Consider the following 26,250-nt stretch of genomic DNA (forward strand, 5'->3'; position numbering starts at 1 on the left):
TTCCATAGAACTTGACCATTGCTCATTACAATATCACATGTACAAAGCTCGGTACAAAGACATATTTTTTTTTCACAAACCCATGTATTTGTATGAACGTTTCAAACTCTTATGCTTTGTCTGGTACACATTAGGATAACTGTCTGCATGCTGAGTGATCATCTTCTTTGTTTCATTTTCTCCCTTCTTTCTAACAATGATTGTGCACATATGGTTGGCTGGTGAGAAAAGTGTGAGAGGGGAAAACTATGTGGATCTGACTCCTAAACATGACAGCTGAGAAGGCAGACTCCCCATTGCCAAGAAAATTAGCACATAGATTTAAGATAACTATCCAAAATCTTGATAAGTTGCTTTGTATTTTGTGATCATGTATTTAACAGAACCAACAGTTGACTGACTGAAAACGCTGCGCTGACTCAATTTTCTAGAGTGACTGAAGATGACGTAGCTTTATACCAGAACGTCATATGTCATGAAGGCACTTCACCATCTTAAAAATACAAGCCTGTCTGGCCGAAATGTAGAAGATCACCATGATGTTAATACTGCAGCACTGATATCTGTGGCCTTTTCAAGGGTGAATAGGCTAGCAATGTTATTGTTATTGATATGGAGGTCCTGTGCAGTGTTTACAAATGACAAGGAACCTTTCGCAGTGTTAATAGAGAACTTGCTCATAATTGGCAATAGCAATCCACACACTTGGCTAGCTCATGCTGTATAAAACCAGTAAGAGATTGTTACTTCACAGAAGGCTATCCATTCATGTGCTGAGTGGCGGGTTGAATGAACAACAATTTTGGACCAGTCATTAACAATGGCATGCATTTTGTTAATATGATCATGCTTGTTAAGGGTGACTATTCTCGTCCCTTTGTAATGTTTACTATAACATATGTCCATGTTGGCCATGAGGCTTTGCAACACTTCCAATTGGTATAAATATCCCTTGCATTTGTATTCTTGCAAAATATCCTGATGGGTGTAAAATGGAAAGCTACAACAAAATGTGTCAAGTTCTGAAGAAAGATTTCCTCATCTGCTGATCCCCAAATTATTGGTCGCTTATCCTTAAATTATGCCCTCCTTGTTTTGTATTCCAGAGTCAAGGATTGCAGCCTTATAGCTCTCACTCTGTCAAGCCCCATGATAATTTTGAATTTTTCAATGATATAATTTCTCATTTTCAATGAGATAATTAAATTAGTAAGGAAAGTGACAATTTACTCCTGTAGTCAGTCTTGAGATGCTTTTTGACATTTGTTATTATAAGCAATGTTCCTCTAAGTGCCAATTAGAGAGTCTGGCAATGAGTGAAAGAAGCAAGCTCATGTGATTTTACTTCAAAGCTAAAACAATTCAAAATGATTCGCTTTGTTTAAACACCACTTGACAGTGCTAAATTCCTTTTTTAAATCCTTGAAGTTTTAAACATATTCAATAGCTTCTGGGAGCGTTTGTCTTTATATTACAGAACAACCTTGATTATCCAAATGAGATGGGCAGGGAGTATTTTCTTTGGATAACGGATAACGGTTTTACAGGACCTTGAGATCTTGTTCGGATAATCTGAAATTTGGATAATTGACGTTTGGATAACTGAGGTTGTTTTATATATAATATATGAAATATTCAACATTGCCCAATCTATAACTTTAGGTAGATGTGACTGTAAATGAAAACAAAATCGGGGTGGAGGGAAGCACCTCATTAAGATACATATTTGAGTTCTGGCCTGGATAATGTGTTTATCAACTTGAGTCATTGAGATTCTAAACAAGGCAATGAATGGCATCTGGTTAAGAGCAGATTAAGCACCCTTAATTTGCTCTTTCTATTGAGCATTTAAATAATCTTTGCAACAAGCAGATAGTTACAACAAAGTGCCATCCATTTTATAGTGGCATTAGCTCTTCAAAATCAATCAGACTGTACATAATGTGTATCAGTTCGTAGTAAATATTGAAAGGCAAATCTTAATGCTCTGGTTAGTGGCTTTGATTTGTGCCCAGGGTCAAAAGTTAATCAATACCACTTCCAGGTCATCGAAACAAACATCAAGTGGATGTTGATGAATAATGGAATAAAATTTCCCATTTGCAGTGAAAATGCAGTGATGATTGAGTTCTGTGGTGAGGTTCAACGTGGGCTGGGTTGAATTTTCTCTCAACCTTCCACTTTGCATCTCATTTTCAATGAATCATATGGCAGAAACTGTCAGGAAGTCAGGACTGCAGGTGAAGGAGGAAAAATATTAAGGGCACAGCGGTGCTATGGGTGTAACACCAGTGTCAATAGTCTTTCACCTTTGTGAATTTACACTTGCTTGCATTATTTAAAATATTTGCTGCAATAAAACCTGTGAGAGACAAACATCTCCAGACCTCCACAGGTAAAAGGTGCAGTAACAACATGCATTACTCATCTCTCACAAGCAACCAACTCCTTGACTGCAGAGTCGCTGATATCAGGGATCCTTGAATTGTGACATAAAGAGCAATGCCTTGTATGCAATCCTTAAATACAGACAACATTGAAGCTAAATACAACATGCAGAGAATGTGATAGGACTTGACCTGCACATTTCATTTCAGATTTACACCTATCTTGTGAGTGAGAATACAGAATCAGTGACAGTTCATTCTACCTATACATTTTTCAAGGGAATGCACTGCCATTCAAGGCTGGGAGATGTAAAATGGGCAGCTCAGATGTCCACTCTCTTTCATAGTCCACAGGGCTGCTGCGAGAAGCTGTACAAAGCACTGCTTTTACAGAGGTTTAACATTGTCCTGCATTTCAGAGTAACTTAACAGTCTAATTACATTCTAAAACATTGAAAGGTTACTGATGAAAGGGTCAGAAGGAGATGTCAAGCTGGTGGCTATCATGAGGGACTTCACTGCATGAAACACAAATATGATACAAAACAAAGTGCTGCAGAAATTCAGCAGTCTGACTGGGCTCCTCTATGGGGAGAAAAACAGTTAACGTTTTGAATGTTTACTCTAACTCATTTTATTCCCAATGATAATGGGAGGCATATTTATAAGGCATGTCATTCTGACAAGATACCTTAAGCTACCTAATCTGAGCACCACCTGATGTTAGTGCATTGGCTGTTACTTTCTCCCCTAACAGTCATGCAGGATGTTTAGATACTTTACAGAGGAATCATCTGGAAACATCAAACCTACAATCACAAGGATAATGAAACATTTATTTGGCTACACAAAAGATCCAAGTTTGCAGTATAATTGGACCACAAAAATCAACAAGGTCCACTGTTCATATCTAGGTCTGGGTAGAATGTTCTTCAGAGTATTAGCTTGGACCCGATGGACTGAATGGCCTGCTTCCACACTGAAGGGTATTCTATGATTCTATTCTAAGCAGGAGCTGCTTGACAAATTGCATTCATCCTGGAAGTCGGTTGCAATTATCTTCTCTCTTGCTTCTTGAGCTCTGGACTCCGTCATGATCTCTTGAACTGCCCTCCTGGCCAGCATCCCGATCCTCATGTTCATCCTTAGAAATATCTGGTTTATCCTACCCCTTTCTTCTGCATCCAGGACATCCCTCCTTTCTTGGCTCCAGTTGGGATAGACTCACTATGTCCCACAATGCAACACACCTTTTCTGGGCCATACTACAAGGTTCCACAGGAGCTGATCTGGTATTGAAACCTGACCACAGAGGCCTACAGTCTGTCTATGGACCTGGTGGAAAAAGTGAGTAGGATTGAATCTTCATTGAGGGTTTCATTAGCAATGTTGGGAGGGTCACTCCTCGCCTCTCAGCAGCCAAGAATCTTGGCAAAAGGCAGACACCTGTTGGATCACTTTCATATATGAATCATGGCAACTCCAACAATATTTGTGCAGATGACAAAGATTAAACAGTGCTGGGCTGTTGTTTGCTTTGAGGGCCTTATCTCCAATGTGGGCACAGTCAAGGGAACTTGGTACCTGTGGGTCAGCAAGCATGGAGAACCCTACTGCTCAAACTGTTCGATGCTCATCGATGCAGGGGAACGGCCTGGAGAAGTTTACACCAATAACAGCCCAGATGCATTTATAGGTCAAGGATTGGGAAATGTCAACTGTTCCTTGAAATGAGCCACTGGCATAAACACCAAGGCTAGCTATAACCCTGATTGCCACAGGATAGGATTACCACCCACTCCTACTGAACAAGCCCTTCTCCAACAGGCTGCAATATTCAGTGAGGATAGGGCAAGACATCCTCGGTGATGCCTGCTCCATCACACGTTGGGAACTTGCATCATCTAGATTTTCAGTGCTGGAGCAGGAAATCAGATATGGGAAGAAGTTAGGCCAAATTGGGGCAGTGAGAGAGTGGTTATCTTTATCACAGATCAATTAAAAAAAAGTCAGGAATGTTTGAAACAATGTTATTTTTTTCTTCCTCTCAAAAAGGTACTATCTTTACAGGGGATAGCTCCATAGGCTGAGCCATCTAGCTATGTGTTTGTAAACCTAGTGAGAGTAAAGGAAGAGTAGTCTGTTCACCTTGTGAATGGTATTACTGGAAAACCTAGAAGATTTACCAGCTTCCACACAACAATTCCAAATGAGATAGTGTATAACATATGTGGTCTAATGATTCCCTTCCATCAACCAAGGACATGAAGTCAAAGGTAGTATCCCAATTGAGATCACTTGACACATTTGCTGTTGTGCAGGGGGTGGGGAGGATTTTCCTGCCAAACCTATACCACAATTTAGCTAGAAACCTTGGGAGAAATGATACAAACAGACATTTTTAGCTTTTTACACCATTTTTCATGGAGTCCTGCCAATCTTCCATTGGAGAACCCACAAGGAAATTCTAAGCATTACATATAACTAGGATACACATGACTTGTGAATAGGAGCATTCAGGCAAATCATTTAATCTAGTCATCAGAGAGCTAGAAGAAAATCTTATTAGACTTGATCAATGTTAAGTAGTAGGAACAACTAGAAGCTATAAAAAGGTACATATTTTTGTCCTTCAAGAGACTACCACATGCAAAAAGATGGCATTTAAATTTTCCTGACCAAACTGCTCAAGTCCACTGTTTATACCTACTGACCTTTTTTTAAAAAAAAAAAGGCCCTGTTTCCAGCTCAGCGAGCAAACCTACAACCAGCACTCTTTCCTGTATGGACACACTCTACCGACCCACAGGCAAGACATGTGTATAGGTTGGCAAGAGCTGAAGTTTGCACAGAAATATCCCTGGTTTTAATTGGCAAACAAAATGTTAGTTTGCTCTTCGTACCATGCCTCTGCCTGTTTACTTCATCCACTGGGGGGAAAAACAGCCACACATCTTAAAGTCACAACCAAGTCCTCCTCCACTTGCCAGAAGACTTACTGTCGACTTCAGCAACTTCAGATAATAGATCATCCAATATTTGTACATACTAAAGGAAAGGTTAGAGGAAAACTAAATCACCTTATCAAAAAGGTAATGAGAATAATCTCTCATAAATAGCACTGGTGGAGGAGGAAGATGGGGAGTACTACTTATAGTATGTTCAGTTGTGAAGCTGTTAGCTGCAGCACTGAATTGGAAGATGGCAGCACTAGTATCAAAGCATTACACATCGATTGACATTGTGGTGTTCCTATCTGTGTACTTTCAGTGCATGCTCCCTGTACCCATTGTAATGACTTACTCAAGCTGGTGACTGACAATTCTCAGCTGTGCATGGTGTTTGGAACCAAATACTAACAGAGTTTCATTGGGAATTAGATGGCAATCTGCCTCATCTTTGTGGCAGTATGTAGTCCTATATGGATTAGTGGTGCTGGAAGGGCACAGCAATTCAGGCAGCATCCGAGGAGCAATAAAATCAATGTTTCTGGCAAAAGCCCTTCATCAGGAATACAAGCAGAGAGCCTGAAGGGTGGGGAATCCTATATGGATCAAATCCTATACAGTTCACAAGCCTCACTACACTCTATGCACATCTACTCCAAACGCAGCCTAACAGACCTGCATTTTTCCTCTCAGAACACTCATTTCTGAACTAGCTTCCTTCCAAATCTATAGCAACATGTGTGTGCACTCAAGAAATTAGAAGATTTCAACACAAGCGTGTTTTAGAGTTCACTAGTAGAAACAACTGAATTAAAAAAAAATAATCAAATCTACCCTGGAACTAGTTTCTTCCTCTTCGAATCTGGAAGGCAAAGCAAACCACCAATCTGTCACCTTCTTATTTGACAAAAGGCAAAGTAAAAAAAAAGAGTGCCAGGCAAAGAAACAAAATCTTTATTGTACACAACAGAGATGAAACATTTATTTGGTGTACAAGGCAGGTTTCCCTTAAATGCACAACACAATTTGAAAACAAGAAATGCTGCAAAGTTTCCTCGAATAATGCATCCATTAAATTGGTCTTTGCAGCATCGGATTTAAGAGTAGAAGCGAGAGAGAAAACAAAAATGAATTCCTAAAATAAAACGCAATTGGAGATTTGGTGTAAAAATAATTTTGTTTCCAATAATATAAACCCTGGGGACTTTATACATAAAGAACTGAAAGAGTATGGATATGTTTAATTATACAATTGCAACGTGCCATTGCAAGATACTGTGTGCAGAAACAAACAGTCATACCTATATTTAGATTCCCAAACATTAAATTGTGAAGGGTTTACGGTGCAAATCTTGAAGCAGGCATCCAAAACCTGCAGTAGGATTAACTGTGTTACACAGTAAAAGCCCTAACCCCCTCGATTAAAGCTGTAACGTTATCACCAAAATATTGGAACTCTATAGTTTAGAGTGCAGTGCCATTAACAAAAAGGTTTTGCCTTAAAAACAAAACAAACTTCAAATTTTAATACACTTTTCTGAAATTATTTTGAAAAGTACCTGTTGATGGCTTCCCTTTACCCAACCCCACATACTCCCACCTCAGAAGAAAATATTACAAGCATAACCTCATTACGGAAACAATTTGCACACAAACGGTACGGAATAAAATGGCCTTGCCTGGAGCTGGACCGAACAAAGAATTGATTCCGGCTTTTTCTATTATAGAAAGATAAAGCATCAGAACGGGGAAGGGGCAGAAGTTGGAGAAAAATCAAATGGCAGTGGTAAACCTGAATATAGCTCTTCCTGCATTTGAGAAGAATTGAATTAAAACATTTTAAAAAATGCTACATATACAAGTGTAGTTTAGAAAAGGAGGCAGAGGAAAAATAGTGTACCAGGTGTCAAATAACTTCGGAGTTTAAACAGGTAAAACATGTAAGCTTTTTTTTTAAAAAACGACAAAATAAACTACAAGCTGTACTGTATTGGAGTCTCAGGTAGACAGGACTCCTCTTTAGCTACTTAATACAGCACCAGTTCGTATCCAGTCCAGGGCACAGATCTACATGCTACAGCGCATACTGTTTTCTTTGAGTCTGACCCATGATACGACTGTGGGATTGTGCAAGTTGAAGCCCTTTAACGTCAGAAAGGCAGCTGAAAGAACTGTTCAACGGAAAGCAGATTGTCATAACAAACGCTAGTCACATGGTCTATCCAAGCTCTGAGCGCCACGCTGAACAATCGCAAATGCCACACCAGAACACATTTCCGATAGTAACACACAGTTTTGGCTTCCCCCCACCCCCACCCCATAACTATCAACGTGGAGGACTTAGCCATATTAAGTCAAGCTTGTTAGTGCATTGACAGTGAAGCACATGGCAGCTTCTTCAGTAGTGAGGCTACAGTACAACGTTTAGGCTCTTGAACGTTCTGAAGAGCTGGATTCCTAACAGCTGAGTGCAACAGTACCGCACAAGATGCTCTTTTCAGCTGGACAATGATGCATTCAGTCACGTGGGCTGCTTGATTCAAGTCAATATGCAAAGCTCTCTGGATACTGGAGGTTGTTGCAGTGATCCATTTCCAACAAGTAGGCTGCATTATCATCAAAATGTGTGAGGGGGACAGTATCCTCCTTGTTAATATGACAGTCGACTTCAGTCTTCAGGAAGGGACGTTGATTGTCTGGGAAGGCCATGGAGAAAAGTGCCTCAGGATCACACACAAACTTGTACACATACCGTTCCCCTGCAACCTAAACAGCAGAGACAGAGTACATAATTGTCCTTCAGTAACAATATTTCAGACTGAGAAACTAATTTTAAATATATAATGACATGGCAAAATAGAATACACAATGCATGAAAGGAGTCAAGACCCAATACAGATGTTAGAACAGTCAACCGAGGGGCAAGAGATGGTTACAGGATACACAGTGGACACAATTTAGAGCTGCACAAAATCAATACTTCAACATTGTATACTTGAAACACAAATAAAATTCCATTTTTATATGTTAAGTTGAAACAGGAATAAAATACCTAGAGCTGTGCATAGTGAACAGCAAGAAAAAGAGAGCTGTCACACAAAATGATTCTGTTTTAAGGCCATTGCAGGTTAGGGGGCTCTGACACTGCAATGGCCTCAGATTTATTTTCCTTTTAACGCCTGGATCTTTTCCCTACCTTTTGCATGATGCCCTTTTCATAGTAATAGCGAAGTGAGCGGCTCAGTTTGTCATAATTCATTGCTGGGCGGTTTTTCTGAATACCCCAGCGCCGAGCAACCTACAGAGGAAAGGATAAAGACGGAAAGGAAATCTGTGTTTATATATTCATAGATATGGAGACCACACAAATGAGCTCTTAAATGGATACAAAGATAGAGTGACCACAGACTCTGTGGTTGCACTATTGATCTATATTCCATTAGCTGCATTTCAGTAAATGCAAGAGTCTGAATTCAAAAAAAAAATCAATAGAAGACCCATAGGTCACCACTGTAACAGTATAGTGCTTCAGCTGCTTACTAATGGAGCTGATGTGGCAAGCATGATGTTAATGAGATTTTAGAAAGTGTTTATTCCTTATCACCAGTCCATCTCTTTTAAAAAAAACCTGAAAATGGCAGTACTTCTGCTCCCAATGGTAACCACTCCAGCAATTTAACAGAAGTACTGGGAACTGCAAATATTAATTTGTAGAACATGGTTGAACAGAGATAGAAGAATAATGCTGATTCAGAATAAAAATTAGAGCTATAAATACTCTCAAAAGTCAAGCTGGCTAATGCATGCCTACTGGTCTTCCTGAACTTCAACTTGCTGACCAGTATATACTGCAACACAATGCATTCTTTAAATTACTTGCTTGCAAATGTTCAAGTGACCACGAGAACAAGGTCTATGTACCAAGCATTCGTAATAAATGAATCAAATGCCAATACAGCATCTTTCACATCCAAACTACTTCAGTTACAAGCAAGGCTTAAAAAAATTGCTTGTACTCTGAAAAATGAGTAGTACTGTTATCTTGACCACTGATACACAAAACAGAGAAGGAAGCTTTTGATTCAAATCAAACTTCACTTGATTGGCCAGTTGCTAACAAAATCTTCCATCATAATGTATTTTCAAAGCCACAACCAGGCTGGAAAGCTGCTGCAATTTTTTTTTTTAAGTCACAACCTGGTAGAATGTACACCTCTCAAAGATGCATAACCCTCACATCAAGACATTCACTTAATACAAATTTCAGTGTTGCCATAGCAGCATAATCCAGTTCTTGAAGTGTAGTTTGTCCATTCACTGCTATTCCAACCCAAATGAAGGCCATTTTTACAGCCTCCGCTTACTTTCCCCAAATGTTCTTGCTGCTGCAATAAACTCCAATACACTGGCATAACTGGATTATATAGACTTTTTGCATTCATTCTCAAAAAAAAGGGAAATCCACCATCTAAGAAGAGTTAAACAAATATAGAATGGACTATGCAAAATACCACCACCTATTTTGACAAACAGACCAGGTAAATATTTATCCAATTTTGTAGTTAATATCATGCATTAGTGTTAAATGAGGTACAACACTATAGCCTAAGGTGTCCTGAATCTGGAGAACACCAGCAATGATCTGTATTCTCTCCCTTTCCTCCCTAGATCTAGACTTGGTATCTGTAAGAGAAAGTGAGGACTGCAGATGTTGGAGATCAGAGTTGAAAATGTGGTGCTGAAAAAGTACAGCCGGTCAGGCAGCATCCGAGGAGCAAGAGAATCAATGTTTTGGGCATAAGGCCTTCATCAGGAATGAGTTGGGGCTGAGAGATAAATGGGAGGGAGGTGGGGTTGAGGAGAGGTAGCTGGGGAAGTGATAGGTGGATGAAGGTGAGGGAGAAGGTGATAAGTCAGAGGGGGCAGTGCCAAGATGGAGGCTTTGGACTAGGATAATGGGAGGGTGGGGGGCTTGGGGGGAGAAGGGGGAGAGAGACAGAGAGACAGAAAGACAGAAATGAGGAAGCTGTTGAAATCCACATTTATCCTGTGTGGCTGCAGGGACCCAAGGCGGAAGATGAGGCGTTCCTCCACCAGGTTTTGGGTGGTTAGGGTTTGGCGATGGAGGCGGCCCAGGACCTGCATGTTCTTGACAGAGTTGGGGGGGGCGGGGGGTGATGGTGATAGTTGAAGTGTTTAGCTATGGGGTGGTGGGTGCGGGTGTCCCAGAGATGTTCTGAAACAAATCTGCAAGAAGGCGTCCTGTCTCCCCAATGTAGAGGAGATCATACTGGGTGCAATGGATGCAGTAGATGTCATTGGGAGAGGTGCAGGTGAATCGCTGTCTCTAGTCCTCTTGTGTTTATTCTGTTGACTGTTGAGTTACCAAAAGTTCTTTCTGCTACTAACAACAGTAACTAATTTCTAAATAACACCAAAATTTGCAAGTAGCAATGAACGAATATATATGCAGCCAGATTTAACTTTCTTTTCCCAAATATCTCCTACATCTGGTACCTAAAGAAACAAACAGTTTAGGCAACTTTGCACATCTTACTCATGTAAATGCAGGAACTTGGCGCACACGATAGTTAATTGTTGCTTTTGGAGATTTTCATACAAAATCTGTTTGGATGGTATAAGAGGGATTTGAAGACTTCTATGCTAAACAGGGGGGATCCTGTTAATCTCCAAGCTTTACTCAGATTTGGATCTGTTGTCTGGCAGGAATAGTTTCCAGTAATTCCATACAAGCATAATTCCACCCGGTATATAGCTGCCTGCACAAGTCTGAAGTTTTATGCGGTTTCCATAAAGACCTTCCCTAACCCCAGTGGGAGCCTGTAACTGGTCCATCCCATGGCTTCCTTTCAGTGATCTCAGTAAACTCTAGGGAGCCACATATCTATATCCATGGGCTATACGATACTCTCAAGAGTAAATATTTTCTGAGCAGATCGAGATCACACTGGAATTTCTTAAAGTAATTTGTGGGAAATATAGCCTTTTTGGACTGCATAGCTGCAGGACACGAGCAAATTAAGACAGTTGATGCCTTCATCTCATCCCACACACATAACTTAAACAACAGACAGTAGCTCCAGGCAAGCAAAAGATATAAGAAGTTACTGGAGACAAGGCTGCACACAGTTACAGCTCTTTATGAATGAAGACTTGTGACCACACCCTGACAGTACAGATGAATGGTTCTATTAAAACCCTGGGGCACAACGGAAATCCTAATATGCATAAACAAGAAAATGGCCCAGTTTCCATGGAAATGGAGCTTCAGTCAATACTTTTGAACTTGTTTGAACTCCAGAAATATGCTGTGTTTCAGACCACCACTGGATCGCAGTCTTAGCTCTTCTGTACTATTTCTAGGTAAATCTGAAATAAATGTGGACCAATTGCAGTTTTATCTTCCTGAACCCCAGTGATAAGCTGAATCTGATACAAGGTTATGAAGTTTACACTGTTATTCATTTAAAAAAAAGATTGTGTTCCTTAAAACAGTTACTTTTTCTTGTAACATGCAGTGTTAAGATATGCTGTGATAAAGCCACTGCAGTTATTAGTAACAGAAAATATTCAGTTCATCTTCTCAAAATTGCTTAATTCAGCTCAGCAGAATCAAAGTGCAAAGTTGAGGAAGCCATTCTAATTTCCATTTTCTTAAAAATAGATCTGGCTGGCTCTTTTATCCTTGTCATAATATGCCTTCAATATGAAAAGTTAACCAAGGTTTGGGGTGATCTCTTTCTGTACATTTTCCCTTTGCCCCAGTGAAGACTGGGGAACCAAGCCAGAGCCTACTGCCACTACCATTAGCTTTTAGGGCTGAGACAACTGAAGGGGCGAAAACAAAAAGACACACAACAGTCCAGATTCAGAGAAGCACAGGAAGTAATCCAACCAAATACAGACAAGTAGTCCAATATAACACATACCTCTTCAGGTTCAATCAACTTGAACTCCATGCCTCGACCTGTCCATGCGATAAAATGGGAATTAGATGGATCATCCAGGAGGGTCACTAGGAACTGCCATAGCTGTAGAGAGCCCCGACGCTGGTATGGCAGGTTTTCCCGGTACACAGGGGATTCCTGTTTGACTTTATCTGTTTAAAAAAAAAACTTGAAAGTTAAAAATTAGAAGCAAGTTGCTTTTCCCTTGCTTTCCCAACAAACACACTGTTTTCTCAGAATTAAGCCCTACGCTTACATCCAAACTAAACTTTTTGCTTAATGCGCCTTCACTCAACGGAGGAGGGGAGACTGCTTTGTATATTTTATGTTGGTATGAAGAATGTATGCAAAGAGACTCTTTTTCCACATGACCAGTTCCTTCAGAAACCAACAAAAATTCCATTGAAGGGAGAAGGCAATAAAGGATCGCATTGGGAACTATTGGCTCAATCTCTCCAGTTGGCACACGCTATATGCAAAAGTGAATACTTCAATTTTATACCTTTCAAGAATACACTCAGTCACACACCAGCTTCATTCGTTAGCCACCATAAAAGGATTAGAAAACAAGGTCCTGATTCTATCCTATTTTGATGTGGAACATTTCATTTACATAATTGTGCATCAATATTGTGAGCGTGAACATAAATCAGCAAACCCAACTAATGTAACAGTTATCTGGCCATCAGAACATACTAGTAATAAACACATTAACAACATTTAAGAGGCATCTTAAAAACAGACTTCTATTTGGAATAAGTTTAGACTTGACCCAATTCCAGGTATTTTCCTCCTGCAAAAGCCATGGTTCTTGCTGGGGGATCACATTCACATAGATGACCTGCCTTCTGCAACATCCCACATGACCTTTTAAAAAAAAACTTGGATTATGTTGTAAATGCTCAATGATGGTGGTAGTTTGTTGGGGGCAGGACAGGTGCATACAAGTGTTTCCAATCCAGTTCTTATTGTACAGACGACATGTGCACTTTCCAATAAGTCATTGGAGCAGAATTCAGCTGTTTGGCCCATTGAATCTGCTCCGCTATTTGATAACAGCTGATATGTTTCTCAACGCTGTTCTCCTGCCGTGTCCCATTCTAACAAAGGTCACAGAGTTGTGATGAGAACACTGACTGATAACTCAGTACTGCTAATAGTCATAACTCTATTAGCTGACTAATTCTGGAAATACGGTAGTGCTCCTCAGAGTCAGAGTGAAAATCCTGGGAATCCCAACCCCTCCAATGGCATTGTGGGTCTAACCTTGGTAAATGGACCACAGTGGTTCTAGACAGCAGCTCCTTGTCACCTTCTCTAAGGCAATAAATGCTGGCACAGCTAACATCCCACAAGTGAATAAAAAAGTCTAATCACTCCGTTGCGTTAAACTAATTTAACTAAGATTAAACTTGACTTTGCTGGTTCAGTTAGAAACTAAACCAAACCAAAGTCAAAACAGAATCAAGCAAGTTAACACATTACTTACGGTCAATCCTATCTGGTACCACACATGTATCATCATAATACAGTCGTGGATCTTTCTCATAAGGGAAACCTGGGAAAGATGAAAAGATTGACATTTTCAGTTGCCTCAACCACATACACAATACCAACATACTCAAATGAGAAGAAGTCTTGAAATAAAACGTGAGCAATCACTTTCACATTTCCCCTGTCCCTTGTTCTGCTTACTCTGATTTGGCATCTAGCATGGAGATCATAATCTAACTGACCTCCTGTTGTGATACACTTTCTTTTGATTATTTTTGACCATCTACCAACCTTGAATAAACTTTCAATGTTGCTAAGTGTTCTCAACTGGACAGCCTAAAGATAAATCATGGTGACATGGCTACATTTTTGTTGCCTACATTCAGTAACCAACGAAAATACAAAACCTCTTTTCCCAATTGGAAGAACTTTTGTTGATTCATGATTTAGCTTTCTGAGAACATGGGAATGTGAGAAAGGAGAGAGAGTAAAAGAGAACAAAGATGCCAGGGGAGGATGGTTGTTTCTGTTGAAAAGTAGAACAATGATAAAAAAACCGTCAAAAAAATAAAAAAGCCTATTCTGATTTTAAACATTTTCAGGACATTGTAAACCACAAATGCTTCTCAATTTTAAACTGGACGACACTTGATTTTGTTTTTTTTTTAAAAGAATGGTATACCATTAAATTGCATTATCAAATTCTTGGGTTGAGGTTATGTGTAAGCCAACATTTTCCTAAACAGATAACCAGAGGTTTTGAGGTATAGCTGCAGCAGATAACACTTATCTTGAAAATATAACAAAAACCAAGAACAGGCAGCTGAAACCTATAGCTGCTCAAGATTTCACGAGGTGAGAATGGTAATGGTTGAGCTGAACTCAACTTCCAAAATAGATTTACTTTTACACCTGCATTTTTCAAATCAGATAAGTAGATGCACGAACCATTCTCTCTTGATTGTACATTTTTAGAAACAACACTTCCACTTTTTAAACACTTGGCAAAGAAACCAGTCATATTTAGGGCTGGTAATTTCCTCCTAGTTGCTTCCTGTAGTGTGACAAGTAGCATTCCCATTGCACACAGTGACAAAAGGATAGATGTGGAGTGGGAACAGCAGCAAAGGATTTTGAAACACTTGTACAGATTAATAATTAGCAGCTCAGTCTGGAACATACAACCTTATTTCTTAAAAGTCTATGTTCAGATTTGTAGATTGAATTGAAACATTCAAGAGGGTATTGGATGATAATTGGAATAGAAACAACATGCATTGTTATGCCAGAGAAATAGCACAAAGTCATAATGTTTACGAGGAGAACCAGTGCAGTTAATGTAAGTCCTCCTCGTGCACCATAATATTTTTGCATCTCTGCCCAATATTTCACTTCCTCTGATAGCACCATCCCTTACTGAAAATTTTGTGCATTTGCTGGCAGCCAGCATATAATATTAGAACCCCAATTATACGCCAGATTAAAACTGCATTCAGACTGGAGGCCTGTGACCAGTGGTGTGCCACAAAGATCGGTGCTGGGACAACTGCTTTTTGTCATTTATATAAATGAGTTGAATGCCAACATAGGATGTATAGTTAGTAAATTTGCAGATGACACCAAAATTGAAGGTGTAGTGGACAGCAAAGAAGGTTACCTCAGATTACAACAGGATTTTGATCAGATGGGCCAATGGGCTGAGGAGTGGCAGATTGTGTTTAATTGAGATAAATGTGAGGTGCTTCAAATCAGAGCACGATTTATACACTTAATAGTAATGTCTTGGGGAGTGTTGCAGATTCATAGCTCTTTGAAAGGGAAGTTGCAGGTAGATAGGGTATTGAAGGCAGAGTTTGGTATGCTTTCCTTTATTGATCAGAGCTTAGAGTATAAGAGTTGAGGTGTCATGTTGCGGCTGTACAGGACATTGGTTATTGCATGGAATATTGCGTGCAATTCTGGTCTCCTTATCGGAAGGATGTTGTGAAACTTGAAAGGGTTTAGAAAATATTTACAAGGATGTTGTCAGGGTTGGAGGATTTGAACTATAGGGAGAGGCTGAATAGGCTGGGGCTGTTTTCCCTGGAGTTTCAGAGGCAGAGAGATGACTTGAAGGAGGTTTATAAAACCAGGATGGGCATGGATAGGGTAAAGAGAGAAGGTCTTTTCCCTGGAATGGAGGAGTCCAGAACTAGAGGGCATAGGTTTAGGGTGAGAGGGGAGAGGTATAAAAAGGACTTAAGAGGCAACGTTTTCATGCAGAGGGTGGTGCGTATATGGAATGAGCTGCCAGAAGAAATGGAGGAGGCTGGTACAATTACAACATTTAAAAGGCATGAATAGCAAGGGTTTAGAGGGACATAGGTCGAGTCCTGGCAAGTGGGACTAGATTAGGTTAGGATATCTGGTTGGCATAGACAAGTTGGACTGAAGGGTCTGTTTCCATTCTGTACATCCCTCTGACTTTATGTATCTAGCCAAATGGTCTGAATAATCTGCCTGTAACTGTTTTGCGCAGAATCAAAATACTGACTCTGAATATCAGCCCCATACCTCAGCTATTAAATCTGACTATTGTGCTATAAGTGCGTACAACTGTAGCTGGATGTGACTGGGGATCCATAACCTTTAACGTATGCTCTATCACAATAAACCATGCGCAGACAAAGTGCTGTGGACTTACCTTCCGGGTTATTGGGACCAGCATAATAGTTTCCTCCCGTCATGTAAGAGGACTGGCAGCTAGGCACTTCTGTATGGAAGATTTAGAAAAAAAAAATTTTACAGGTGGAAAATAGAACTATCGTAGCAATTTAATTTAAGTGAGAAATAACACGAGATTTGCAACCTTTTGAAAACGGTTACATGAGAATCACTGGGCAAAGCAGCAAGACAGAGAGGTGTGCATTAATAATTTACACTCCAAGACAAGTGAAAATTTAAATCTTAAACCAAGCTGTCTCCACTTTGAACACGAAAGCATAATCCAAGCGTCGTTCGTCTTCATGGGAAGGGAATGTGGTTTAAAAAAAAAGTCAATGGTAAGCTCCTGAAATTGCAAATGTGTCCCCCTACTTTGGAGGCTTGCTCAACCGCAAACAGATGGGAGAACTGAACAAACAGCCAGACAGGGGGATACAGTCCACTTAAAAAAAAAGTGTGTTGACTCATGTAGACCAAATACACATCGAATCCAAGACTTTTGTGATTTATTTGCCACAAGGGATTTAGCTGATTTAAAAGCAGGGTTGGTCATTGTGGTGCATTAAATGCCGCACAGAGCAAGTAAATTGCTAAATAGAGACTCCTGCTACAAGGAGTACTAATGCAGATTCTATGTGATTAAGAAACTCATTTTCTGTCAACCCCCAGATCAAACACACTACAACTTTTTGAAGAATGTCAACTAGACAATGACCTGAAGTGTCAAACTAGTACTTAAGAGAAGAGGGAAGGAAACTGAACAAGTGAAAATGGAAATTTAGTTGTGGGAGAAAAACCTCCTTTGGATCTCTTTTAGCCCAAGTTCTTTCTGTAATCCAATGGAGAAGTCAGGGAGTGGAAGTCAAAAAGAAGTGGGAAAGTTTGCTGCTATTAAAGAATTCTTTGGTTGAGTATAGTTAGTCAGGGTATTTGATGCAAATAAATCGACGTGCAGCTCAAAAACTCAAGTGGAATTGGTAGTTAACGTCTGATTTCAGGTTCGACAGGCAGATGTTGAAACAACAGAATTCAACTAACGGAAATGGAAGGAGATATCTAGACACACTTTGGGAGGCGGTGGGGGGGGGGGGGGGGGTAGAAAAAGAGTGAGTAATCAGAAATATATTGGAAGGAAGAATAAAAAAAAGTAGCTCTTCCCACTGCTTCTTGTCAAAAAAAAAAAAATTTTTTTTGAGCCACATACTGATGTTAATGATAAACATTTTTTAAAACATAAAATGGCCCTGGTAGAACTGCTGCAGACAAGCAAAGCAAATTGCCAAATTCAGCTATTGTTGATATTGGCTTTTTCATATTGTATTCTGTACATGAGGCATTTTAAATTTTAAATGTAGAAACTTTTAATTGGAGAGGCAAGTTCTTGCATGATCTGTGCATTTTATTACATCTTCCCAGAAGAGTGGGCAATGAGAATAAAAAGTTAGTCACTACTTGACTACGAATCCACATGGTAACCCTCATTTCATCGCAACATGCTTGAACACTTAGGAAAAATAACAGGAAAAGCAGACAATTACTGCTGATTCTGAAAATCACTTTAGGTAACTGGAAGTGCAAATTGTAACTGAAATAGTAGGATTTTTTTCTTTGCAGAAAGAAGAGTGGTCTAGCTTTAAAAATAAAGTTTTCCTACTTGATCCACTTCCAGCCAAGATATGAAACTTGGGTCAGCCATGTCAAAATCAGAGCTGGTCACTTCCACTGGACTAACAACTGACTGCATAATAAGCAAAGAAAGCAATTGCTTCTTGGTTGCTGTCCAGGTAAATTAGACATCTCCGGCACTAAGCCAGCCTCTCCTACTCTTTTTGTTTAAAATCTGACAACACATCAGTAACATGTTTATGTAGTCAATGTGAAATGGGAAACAAACTTTAAAAAAATCAAACAGTGACCTACATTAAAAAAAAATCTGTTCTCCTAAATCCTTGGATGCCATTAGATGTTGTACTTTAGCTTTAAATCTTTAGCATCTGCTTAGTTTTACTGCAGATCACTGCTCACAGCCTCTTATAGGTTATGGTATTTTTAGGCATAAGCTGATTAAGAGAATTTACAGTCACATCACACAGCATCAAATTAATAACACCCTTGAGGAAACCATTTTGCAAACTACAAAACAGTTTGATTCTTTAAACATCAAATGGTTAGTGGGCTCCATTTTTTTTTACAAAAATAATTTTTAAGAAAAAAAAATGTTGAATAGGAAAAAGATTTGCCCCAACACAGGGCAACACACTTCCAGTTAGTACCAGAAAGGGAATTATTTCAAAGATCTCGCTTTTGTGGTCCTCTCCCTCCCAAGGTTGACCTTAATGAAAGGTCATTTTGTAGAATTTGCTCAGCTACTTCTGTCAAGCAACCACCATGAAGTAAATGTGTGAAATACCAGCCAAGGCCTATCACCGTGGTAACAAATCTCTCAGCTTGCTGATGTCAAAAGATAATAAAAAGTAACACAGAACACCCAAGGGAAGGAAGAAAGTCCAGATTAATTCTTTCATACCGCCAACAACTCATCCTTTGACAATTAGGAAAAGGATTGCATTGTACACCTACTGAAACATCAACGCAACCTGAAGAGGGCTCAGCAGCAAGCCGGGCTAATGGACCAACCTGAGTCATAGCAGTAGTCTCTCGGCTCTTGTTTAATTCCGAGGGGGGTTTGAAAATTTTGTCTGCTGGGACCACCGACGCTTGTAGTGATGTGATCATAACGAGAGTCATGGTATTCCTGCTTGAAGCCCTGAGGAGACGGTGAAGGCATCGGTTCGGACATCTGCCGCTGATAAACTTGCCGACTGTCGCTGGGGATTCCTGACTGGGGTGGGTAAGGGTGGCATGGTTCGGACATCTGCCGGTGGAACCTTTGACGGTAAAATAAAGTCAGGGTCAGTCACCTCTCAAAACACAGCACAATGGGATATAAAGGTTCCTTCCACTAGCCTGCTTAATGAACATAGGTTAAATAAATATCTTGCATGACTTGTAAAAAATCTGACCATTCTATTCTTCGCCACAATTATGGATGGTTGTTCAAATTGCCTGCGTTAGGTTGTAATTTGGCAAAAATGCACATTGCACGAACACTACATTCATGAGAAAGATTGTGAAGCAATGCAAATAGTAAAAAGTCTTCTATGTCATGTATACACACTTATAAACAAGGGTTTTAATTTGAAAGCCTAAACATACAATAGCTTAAAGGCAGTTTGTATGTGTCTGATTACACAGACTATACAATACATGTCACATTAATAATGGGAGTGGACTGAATGTACATTTTGAAAAGAAGCATTTTATATGCCAACAGTGCCATGTATTAACTAAAAACTCAATGAACATCTGGATTCCTCAGATCAGAACATAGAGTTTATTGTATCACCATTGAATAGTACTTTCACATTAAATAAATGCCTATTTGTTCTCAGCTACTTTCACCTTGGTGGACAAGTCAGTACATCACCAAACTATGCTACTCAAGAATCCTTTAGCACCTTGAAAGGTGGTCCCACACTTCAGCTAGATCTCCAGCTCCACTTTCCATGTAAAACGATCCTTCACAGCTGACTGCAGTCAGATTAGTCCCATTTCCACTTCGGATCAAGCTGTCTGCCAAGCTGAAATCCATAGCGCCACTGGTATGTGTCTATCGGAACAAACACTTCCAGATGGTCCTGAGCCAGCATCCCATGCATACCACTTGGGCAGAAGTGAAAGCCAAGAGTTGTGGGAAGCAAAAGCTACCACAGAAGCAAGTGCCATCTCGGGAGCTATCACTACTCAAAATACCATATCCTTTCTGTACTCTTTCAGGAGCTCAACAGTGTTAATGGGCCTTTTATTCTGCCAATGCACCCAAAATAACTCCAGTAAAACCCCATTTGTACATAGTAACGTGGATATAAAGGATCTGACCTTAGGAATAAAATTCTGTTCAGCCGAGAGAGAGCACCCTGTGGATTCAACTGGATTTTATTTTTGCTGGTAGTTCATCCAGTTAGCAGTGGTGGCATTTTAAGCACAAGATTTAATTGGTATTTTGAAAGGTCTAGCATGTAAAACATTAATAACTGAACAACCAGAACCAAAGGGCAATAGATTTTCTTCCCTCATTCATAATGAGAGCTCCAAGTGGTCTAAAGTGCACCAATAATTCAACTTTTTCAGCAAAAAAAAAAATTCCTTTCCCACCACCCAGTCGTTTGCTCCTGCCTCTGCACTGAAAGTAATGCCTCACAAAGACGCTGCGTGTCTCCTCACTTGAGCTGCCAAGACTACCAGAAAAGTTGGTTTGGGGCAAGCTACGCTACCGCAGGAGTCGTCGCAGTTGAATGCGAGACCATTCTCTCAGTATATACACGTTCCAGCAGGAGTTCGCTCAGCAATGATCAGCCCAGCAAATCTTAGCCAATTCCTTCTTTCCTTAGTTCGGGGGATAAAGCCTGGAGTAGGTGGGAGGAGCATAATTATCTGAGCCATCCCTCCAGTAATCCTGGCAGAGATCACCAAATACAGCAGAGACCTTTTACAATTGATTTAGTTTTATGTTGAAGAATTCAACATGTTGCACAGGTTCAAGGGTGTCAAAGAGTGACCAGGAACTGGGGCCACAATGTTCACTTTCACACACTGGAAGTCTTCCCTCATCCAACCCCTACAAACAATGCAGTGAGACCACCATAAGTCGTGGGGACAGTCGATCACATTCATACCTGTGATCTGCCGCATACTGAGATTCAGTCAGGTTCTGTGACATCTGAAGAGGGGGCTGGGGAGGTCGAGGTACTGCAAAGGCTTGTTGCTGCTGTTGTGACGGAGCTGGTGCAGGAACTGCAGCCTGCACTGGAGTTGACGTAGGACCATGGGCTGAAGCTGGCACTGCTGCCGATGGAAGGTGAGAAAGAGGGGAATTCTGATGAACTGGAGACACCGGGGTGGCAGGTGGAGTTAATGGCTTGAACCCAGCAGGGGGCTTCCTATCATAGGCACTGCAAACAGAACAAAAGCACAAAAGGTTAGATAATTCGCTAGCCTTTCACTTAGCACATCTTTCACTTTGCATTTTAGGTTAGCGTTGGTGAACAGTTGAGGTGTAAAGACAACACTCTGTACCATAAAACCTGTTACAATTAACAGCTCTTTTTATAAAATGTGTGCGCCCCATAGGGATGCCTGCATCATCTTTGATGATGGCCTAAAATGTTATAAAGCCTATTAAAAGGATCGCTTCACATTCACTAGTTGGCCCCATTTCCCAAGTCGGAATTACCTTACCAACATTTCATGACTCAGTCTTCATGTAAACAAAGCATTAGCTTGTGATCCTAAACAGCAATTACATTCAGGCCTTAGGATCGTGAAGGGCATTGCACAGGAAACTACTTCAGGCTTTTTTTAGGCACACTTTCCACCAAATCACAGCATTAGCTCTCCTTTCTAAACTAGGACTACTTTTAGGATAATTATTCTGTCCTCACTGTACATGCAGCTTGGGGAAAAAAAGAAAACAGTGACCAAAGTAAACCAAGGGTTAAATCTGAAACCTACCTGGTTCTGAAAGAGCACAGTCCCTCATCAACCCAAAAATCACATTCCCATAACACACTCTATGGCTTTCAGCAAGCAAGCAATCCTTAATTATTTTTCCATGCAAGATGTGTCGTTCAGAGCATAAATTGCATTAAAAAATTGGTCTATATCCAAAAATAAATTAGGCTGGATTAGTTTATGCTATTTAGTACATAGAATCAGGCCATCATCTTTCTACAGTATTTTTCTTCCCATGCTGAAAATCACTACAATTTTACAATCCAGTGTTGTGATGCTAGTATATTCAAGGTGGAGATAAACAGATTTTTAAAATCATTAAGAGAATTATGGGAAAAAGACAGGAGAGTGGAGTTGAAGATTAGCAGATCAGCCATTATCTCATTGAATGGCTGTGCATACTCAATAGGCTGAATGGCCCACTTCTGCACCTGTGTCTTAGTCTTTTGTAAGCATTACACTGTACAGGACAATAGATTACTTTTAGTCTGCCTGAAGATTTACAGTTTAATTCTGAATTCACCTGTACACGCTGTACTAAAATATGCAGCTATTGAAGCAACAAATAAAAATTGTACAAATGGTGGACCAGAATAGGTTGCCATTGGGGATGTTCACTTGATAGCTGAACACTTGACTCAAAAGCTAAATGCTTCAGCATGTTTGAGTCTGAATCATGAGATAAAGTATGATCTTAAAAAAAAAAATCGGTTGCTAATGAAAAGAAACCTCACCATTGGAAGAATACAAAATCAAACCTTAAGTAGAAGAATAGTGTTAAGAGGGTGGACTTGGCTAGAGTTACTGCAGCACCAAGAACACTTAGTGTGCCAAGTCACAGGATGACAACAAGGAAAGTCATGAAGACTGAAATGACTAAAAAGAGAAACAAAGTGTTTTGTTTAAAAACAAGAAAAATTGTACTTGTATGACTCATCTTTGATGACCTCAACTTCCTAAAATTCTTCACAGCCAATGAAATAATCGTTGCCACGGAGGCCAATGAAAAAGGAGGAAGCACATGGAGTTGAAGATTGCCCAAGTCTAAGAATAACTTACTGCAGTACCTATAACTGTAGAGGCAGTTTTCTCCATAGCTAGAACTGAGACTTTGCTTGTGACGGCAGGACACATCTGTATTCGGGCTGTGAGATTCTCGCTTGATCTTCGCTGGAGGAGGTCCGTGAAATACCACTGAAATAAAATACGCTCACATTGTAACTGTAGCTATTGAAACTGACAGATGCAATACTAAGATAGACATTGATGAAGATGCGTTGGTGTGTGGATATTGAAGAACATTCACAATGATCCATTTTTTGGGGGAGGTGGGTTGGAATGTAAACAGATCCACCTTATTTATGTGCAAGTGTATTGAATATTGAATGATTATTGTGCAACTAGGATCATAGAACAGTACAACACAGGACTTATGCCCACAATATTGTGCTGATCATGACGCCAAATTAAACCAACCCCTCCGCCTGCCCTTAGTCAAAATCCCTCCATTCCTAGCATATTCATGTGCTTATTTAAAAGCCCCTTAAATGCCCCTATCTGCCTTCACCACCACCCTGGCAGTGCATTCCAGATATCTACCATTCTGTGTAGGAAAACAAACTGCCCCTCACACCACCTTTGAGCTTTCCCCCTCTCACTTTAAATGCATGAGATGTTTCAATTCTGGGAAAAATATTCTGTCAACTCTATCTACATGTCTCAATTTTATAGACTTCTATCAAGTCTCCCCCCCCCACCCTCTGCTGCTCCATAGAAAACCACCGTAGTTTTTCTAACCTCTCCTTACAGCTCATAACCTCTAATCCAGGCAGCATCCTGATATTACCTCTTCTGCACCCTCTCCAAAATCTTCACAAGCTTCCGGTCATGTGACGACCAGAACTGAAAGCAGTACTCTAAGTGCGGCCTAACCAAAGTCTTATAAAGCTGCAACACAACATCCTCACTCTTGTACTTAAATCCACGAATAAAAGGCAAGCATATCATGCCTTCTGTACCACCCTATCCACTTGCATGGCACTTTCAGGGAGCTTTGGACATGAACCCCAAGATCCCTCTGTACATCAATGGTGTTCAGAGTCCTGTCATTAACTGCATATTTTCCTTTAACATTTGATCACCCAATGTGCAGCACCTCACATTTGCCCAGATTAAACTCCACCTGCCATTTCTCCACCCTTATCTGCAACTGATCTATATCATGCTGTATCCTTTGACAACTTTCCCATACTACTACAACTCCACCGATCTTTGTATCATTTGCAAATTTACTAACACAATATTCTAAGTCGATCACAAACAGAGGTCCCAGTATGGATCCCGCAGGAACACCACAAGTCACAGACCTCCAGCTAGAAAAACACTCTTCCACCACTACCCTCTGCCTTCTATGGGCTAGCCGATTCTGAATCAATGTGGCCAAGTCACCGTGGATCCCATGCATAGTGATCTTCTGGATGAGCCTACCAGGAAGAGACCTTGTCAAAAGCCTTACTAAAATCCACCTAGACAACATCGACTGCTCTACCCTCATTTATCAGGTTTGTCACCTTCTTGATAAATTCAATCAAGTTAGTAAGACATGACCTTCCTTGCACAAAACCACGCTGACTGTCCCTAACTAGGCTATGCTTTTCCAAATGTGTGTAAATCGATCCCTAAGGATTCTCTCCACTAACATCCCAAAAACTGATATAAGACTCATTGATTCAAAGTTTCCAGGATGATCTTTGAACAGAGGGACAAGATTAGCTACTCGGCATTGCTCCAGGACCTGTCTAGCGGCTAATGAGGATATAGGTCTTATAGGTTAAGTCCCAGCAATCTCCTCTCTTGCTTCTCTCAGTAACCTGGGATAGAAACCATTGGGCCCTGGGGTCTTATCCACCTTAATGCTCTTCAAGAGACCCAACACTACTACTTTCTTGATCTCAAAATACAGTAGCATATTAGCATGCTCCACACTAATCTCACCTTCTTCTAGGTGAATACTGACACAAAGTACACATTTAGGATCTGACCCACATGCTCTGCCTCCGCACAAGTTCTCTCCTTTATCCTTGAGTGGCCCTACTTCCTCGATATTTTAAAAAGGAGGAGAGGATAAATAATGAATGTCCTAGGAAAGATAAAAACTAATTTCTGTAAATCAAACTCATTTCTTTAACTTGGGAAGGTGAAGGAAACCAACTTTGATTTTCAGTTAAATGATAGGTTTTAATCTATAATAACCCACAATGGCAGTTTATGAATTTATTGCACATCTTTAAATATTTAAATGCATGTTGTAAAATTAATTGTCACATGTCACTTTGATGTCAAATACATTAAAAGTCTCAACAAAATTCAGTTTACAGCAGGGATGAATTCGCTTGTTGTATTGTAGTACATCAGTATTACTACAGAAGGCAGATCTAACTGTCATGCTCCAAAGCTCAAAGTTTACTGTGAAGAAATGCTTCCAGAATGTGTGTGAATGGTTTACAGATGGCAGCCATTCATAAAAGGACAGACATTGACCCTTGCACCTTGTGAGTTGATTAATGATCTTTCCAAGTTTGCATTTCACTCCACGGAGAGAGATTCCAATCCTTCTCAAGGAATGTAAATTAGCTTTTTGAAAAAAATTACCTGTAACTTCAAGATTATCACTCAGGTCAGTATTTCTTGTGCATTTTGGTAATGAAAATGTAATAATCCCCAGTTGAGAGAGAACTGGGAGGAATATGCTTCACCTAAGCCATTGTTAAAAATGCTTTCTGAAGATGGAGTATTCACCATTGCATCAAGAAGATGCCTGTGTGTCAGAAAATACACTCATATTTCTCTCTCGACTGTTAAAATCCTATCATTTTGCTAAACTACCACTCAGTGAACAGAAGTAAATTATTCTCATAGCTTTACGTAACTGCTCAATATTCCTGGATGAGAACTGTGAACAGCTGCCACTTCAGAATGAAATAATAGTTACAGATATAATACACAAGTTAACACTATTTCGCACAGAAGCAAATCAGAGGTTCATATTTTTGTTATTATGTCTAGGGTCTTTTTTTTTGAACAAAAAAAAACCTGTCACAATGCTTACATTTATCCACAAAGAATGGCAACTTGGGACCAGCCCTGTGCCATCTTCGTGATCACATGAATAGAAGGAAG

The 26,250-nt window shown here is 40.0% G+C and overlaps 1 protein-coding gene across 1 annotated transcript in view; it reads right to left on the bottom strand.

The window, feature by feature from the left end:
- Positions 1-6,266: 6,266 nt before the first annotated feature.
- Positions 6,267-26,250, bottom strand: part of LOC122551297 (ETS translocation variant 5-like) — a 28,547-nt gene continuing 8,563 nt past the window's right edge. Inside the window, exons 6-13 of the mRNA XM_043692996.1 lie at positions 23,139-23,265; positions 21,237-21,512; positions 19,138-19,388; positions 16,481-16,549; positions 13,793-13,861; positions 12,286-12,455; positions 8,532-8,633; positions 6,267-8,101 (exon numbers count right to left, since the gene is read on the bottom strand). Coding sequence (XP_043548931.1) covers positions 7,880-8,101; positions 8,532-8,633; positions 12,286-12,455; positions 13,793-13,861; positions 16,481-16,549; positions 19,138-19,388; positions 21,237-21,512; positions 23,139-23,265 — 1,286 coding nt within the window. The 3' untranslated portion in view covers positions 6,267-7,879. The remainder of the gene's footprint in view (positions 8,102-8,531; positions 8,634-12,285; positions 12,456-13,792; positions 13,862-16,480; positions 16,550-19,137; positions 19,389-21,236; positions 21,513-23,138; positions 23,266-26,250) is intronic.

The sequence above is a fragment of the Chiloscyllium plagiosum genome, chromosome 7, assembly GCF_004010195.1.
Source record: "Chiloscyllium plagiosum isolate BGI_BamShark_2017 chromosome 7, ASM401019v2, whole genome shotgun sequence".
Classification (NCBI taxonomy): domain Eukaryota; kingdom Metazoa; phylum Chordata; class Chondrichthyes; order Orectolobiformes; family Hemiscylliidae; genus Chiloscyllium; species Chiloscyllium plagiosum.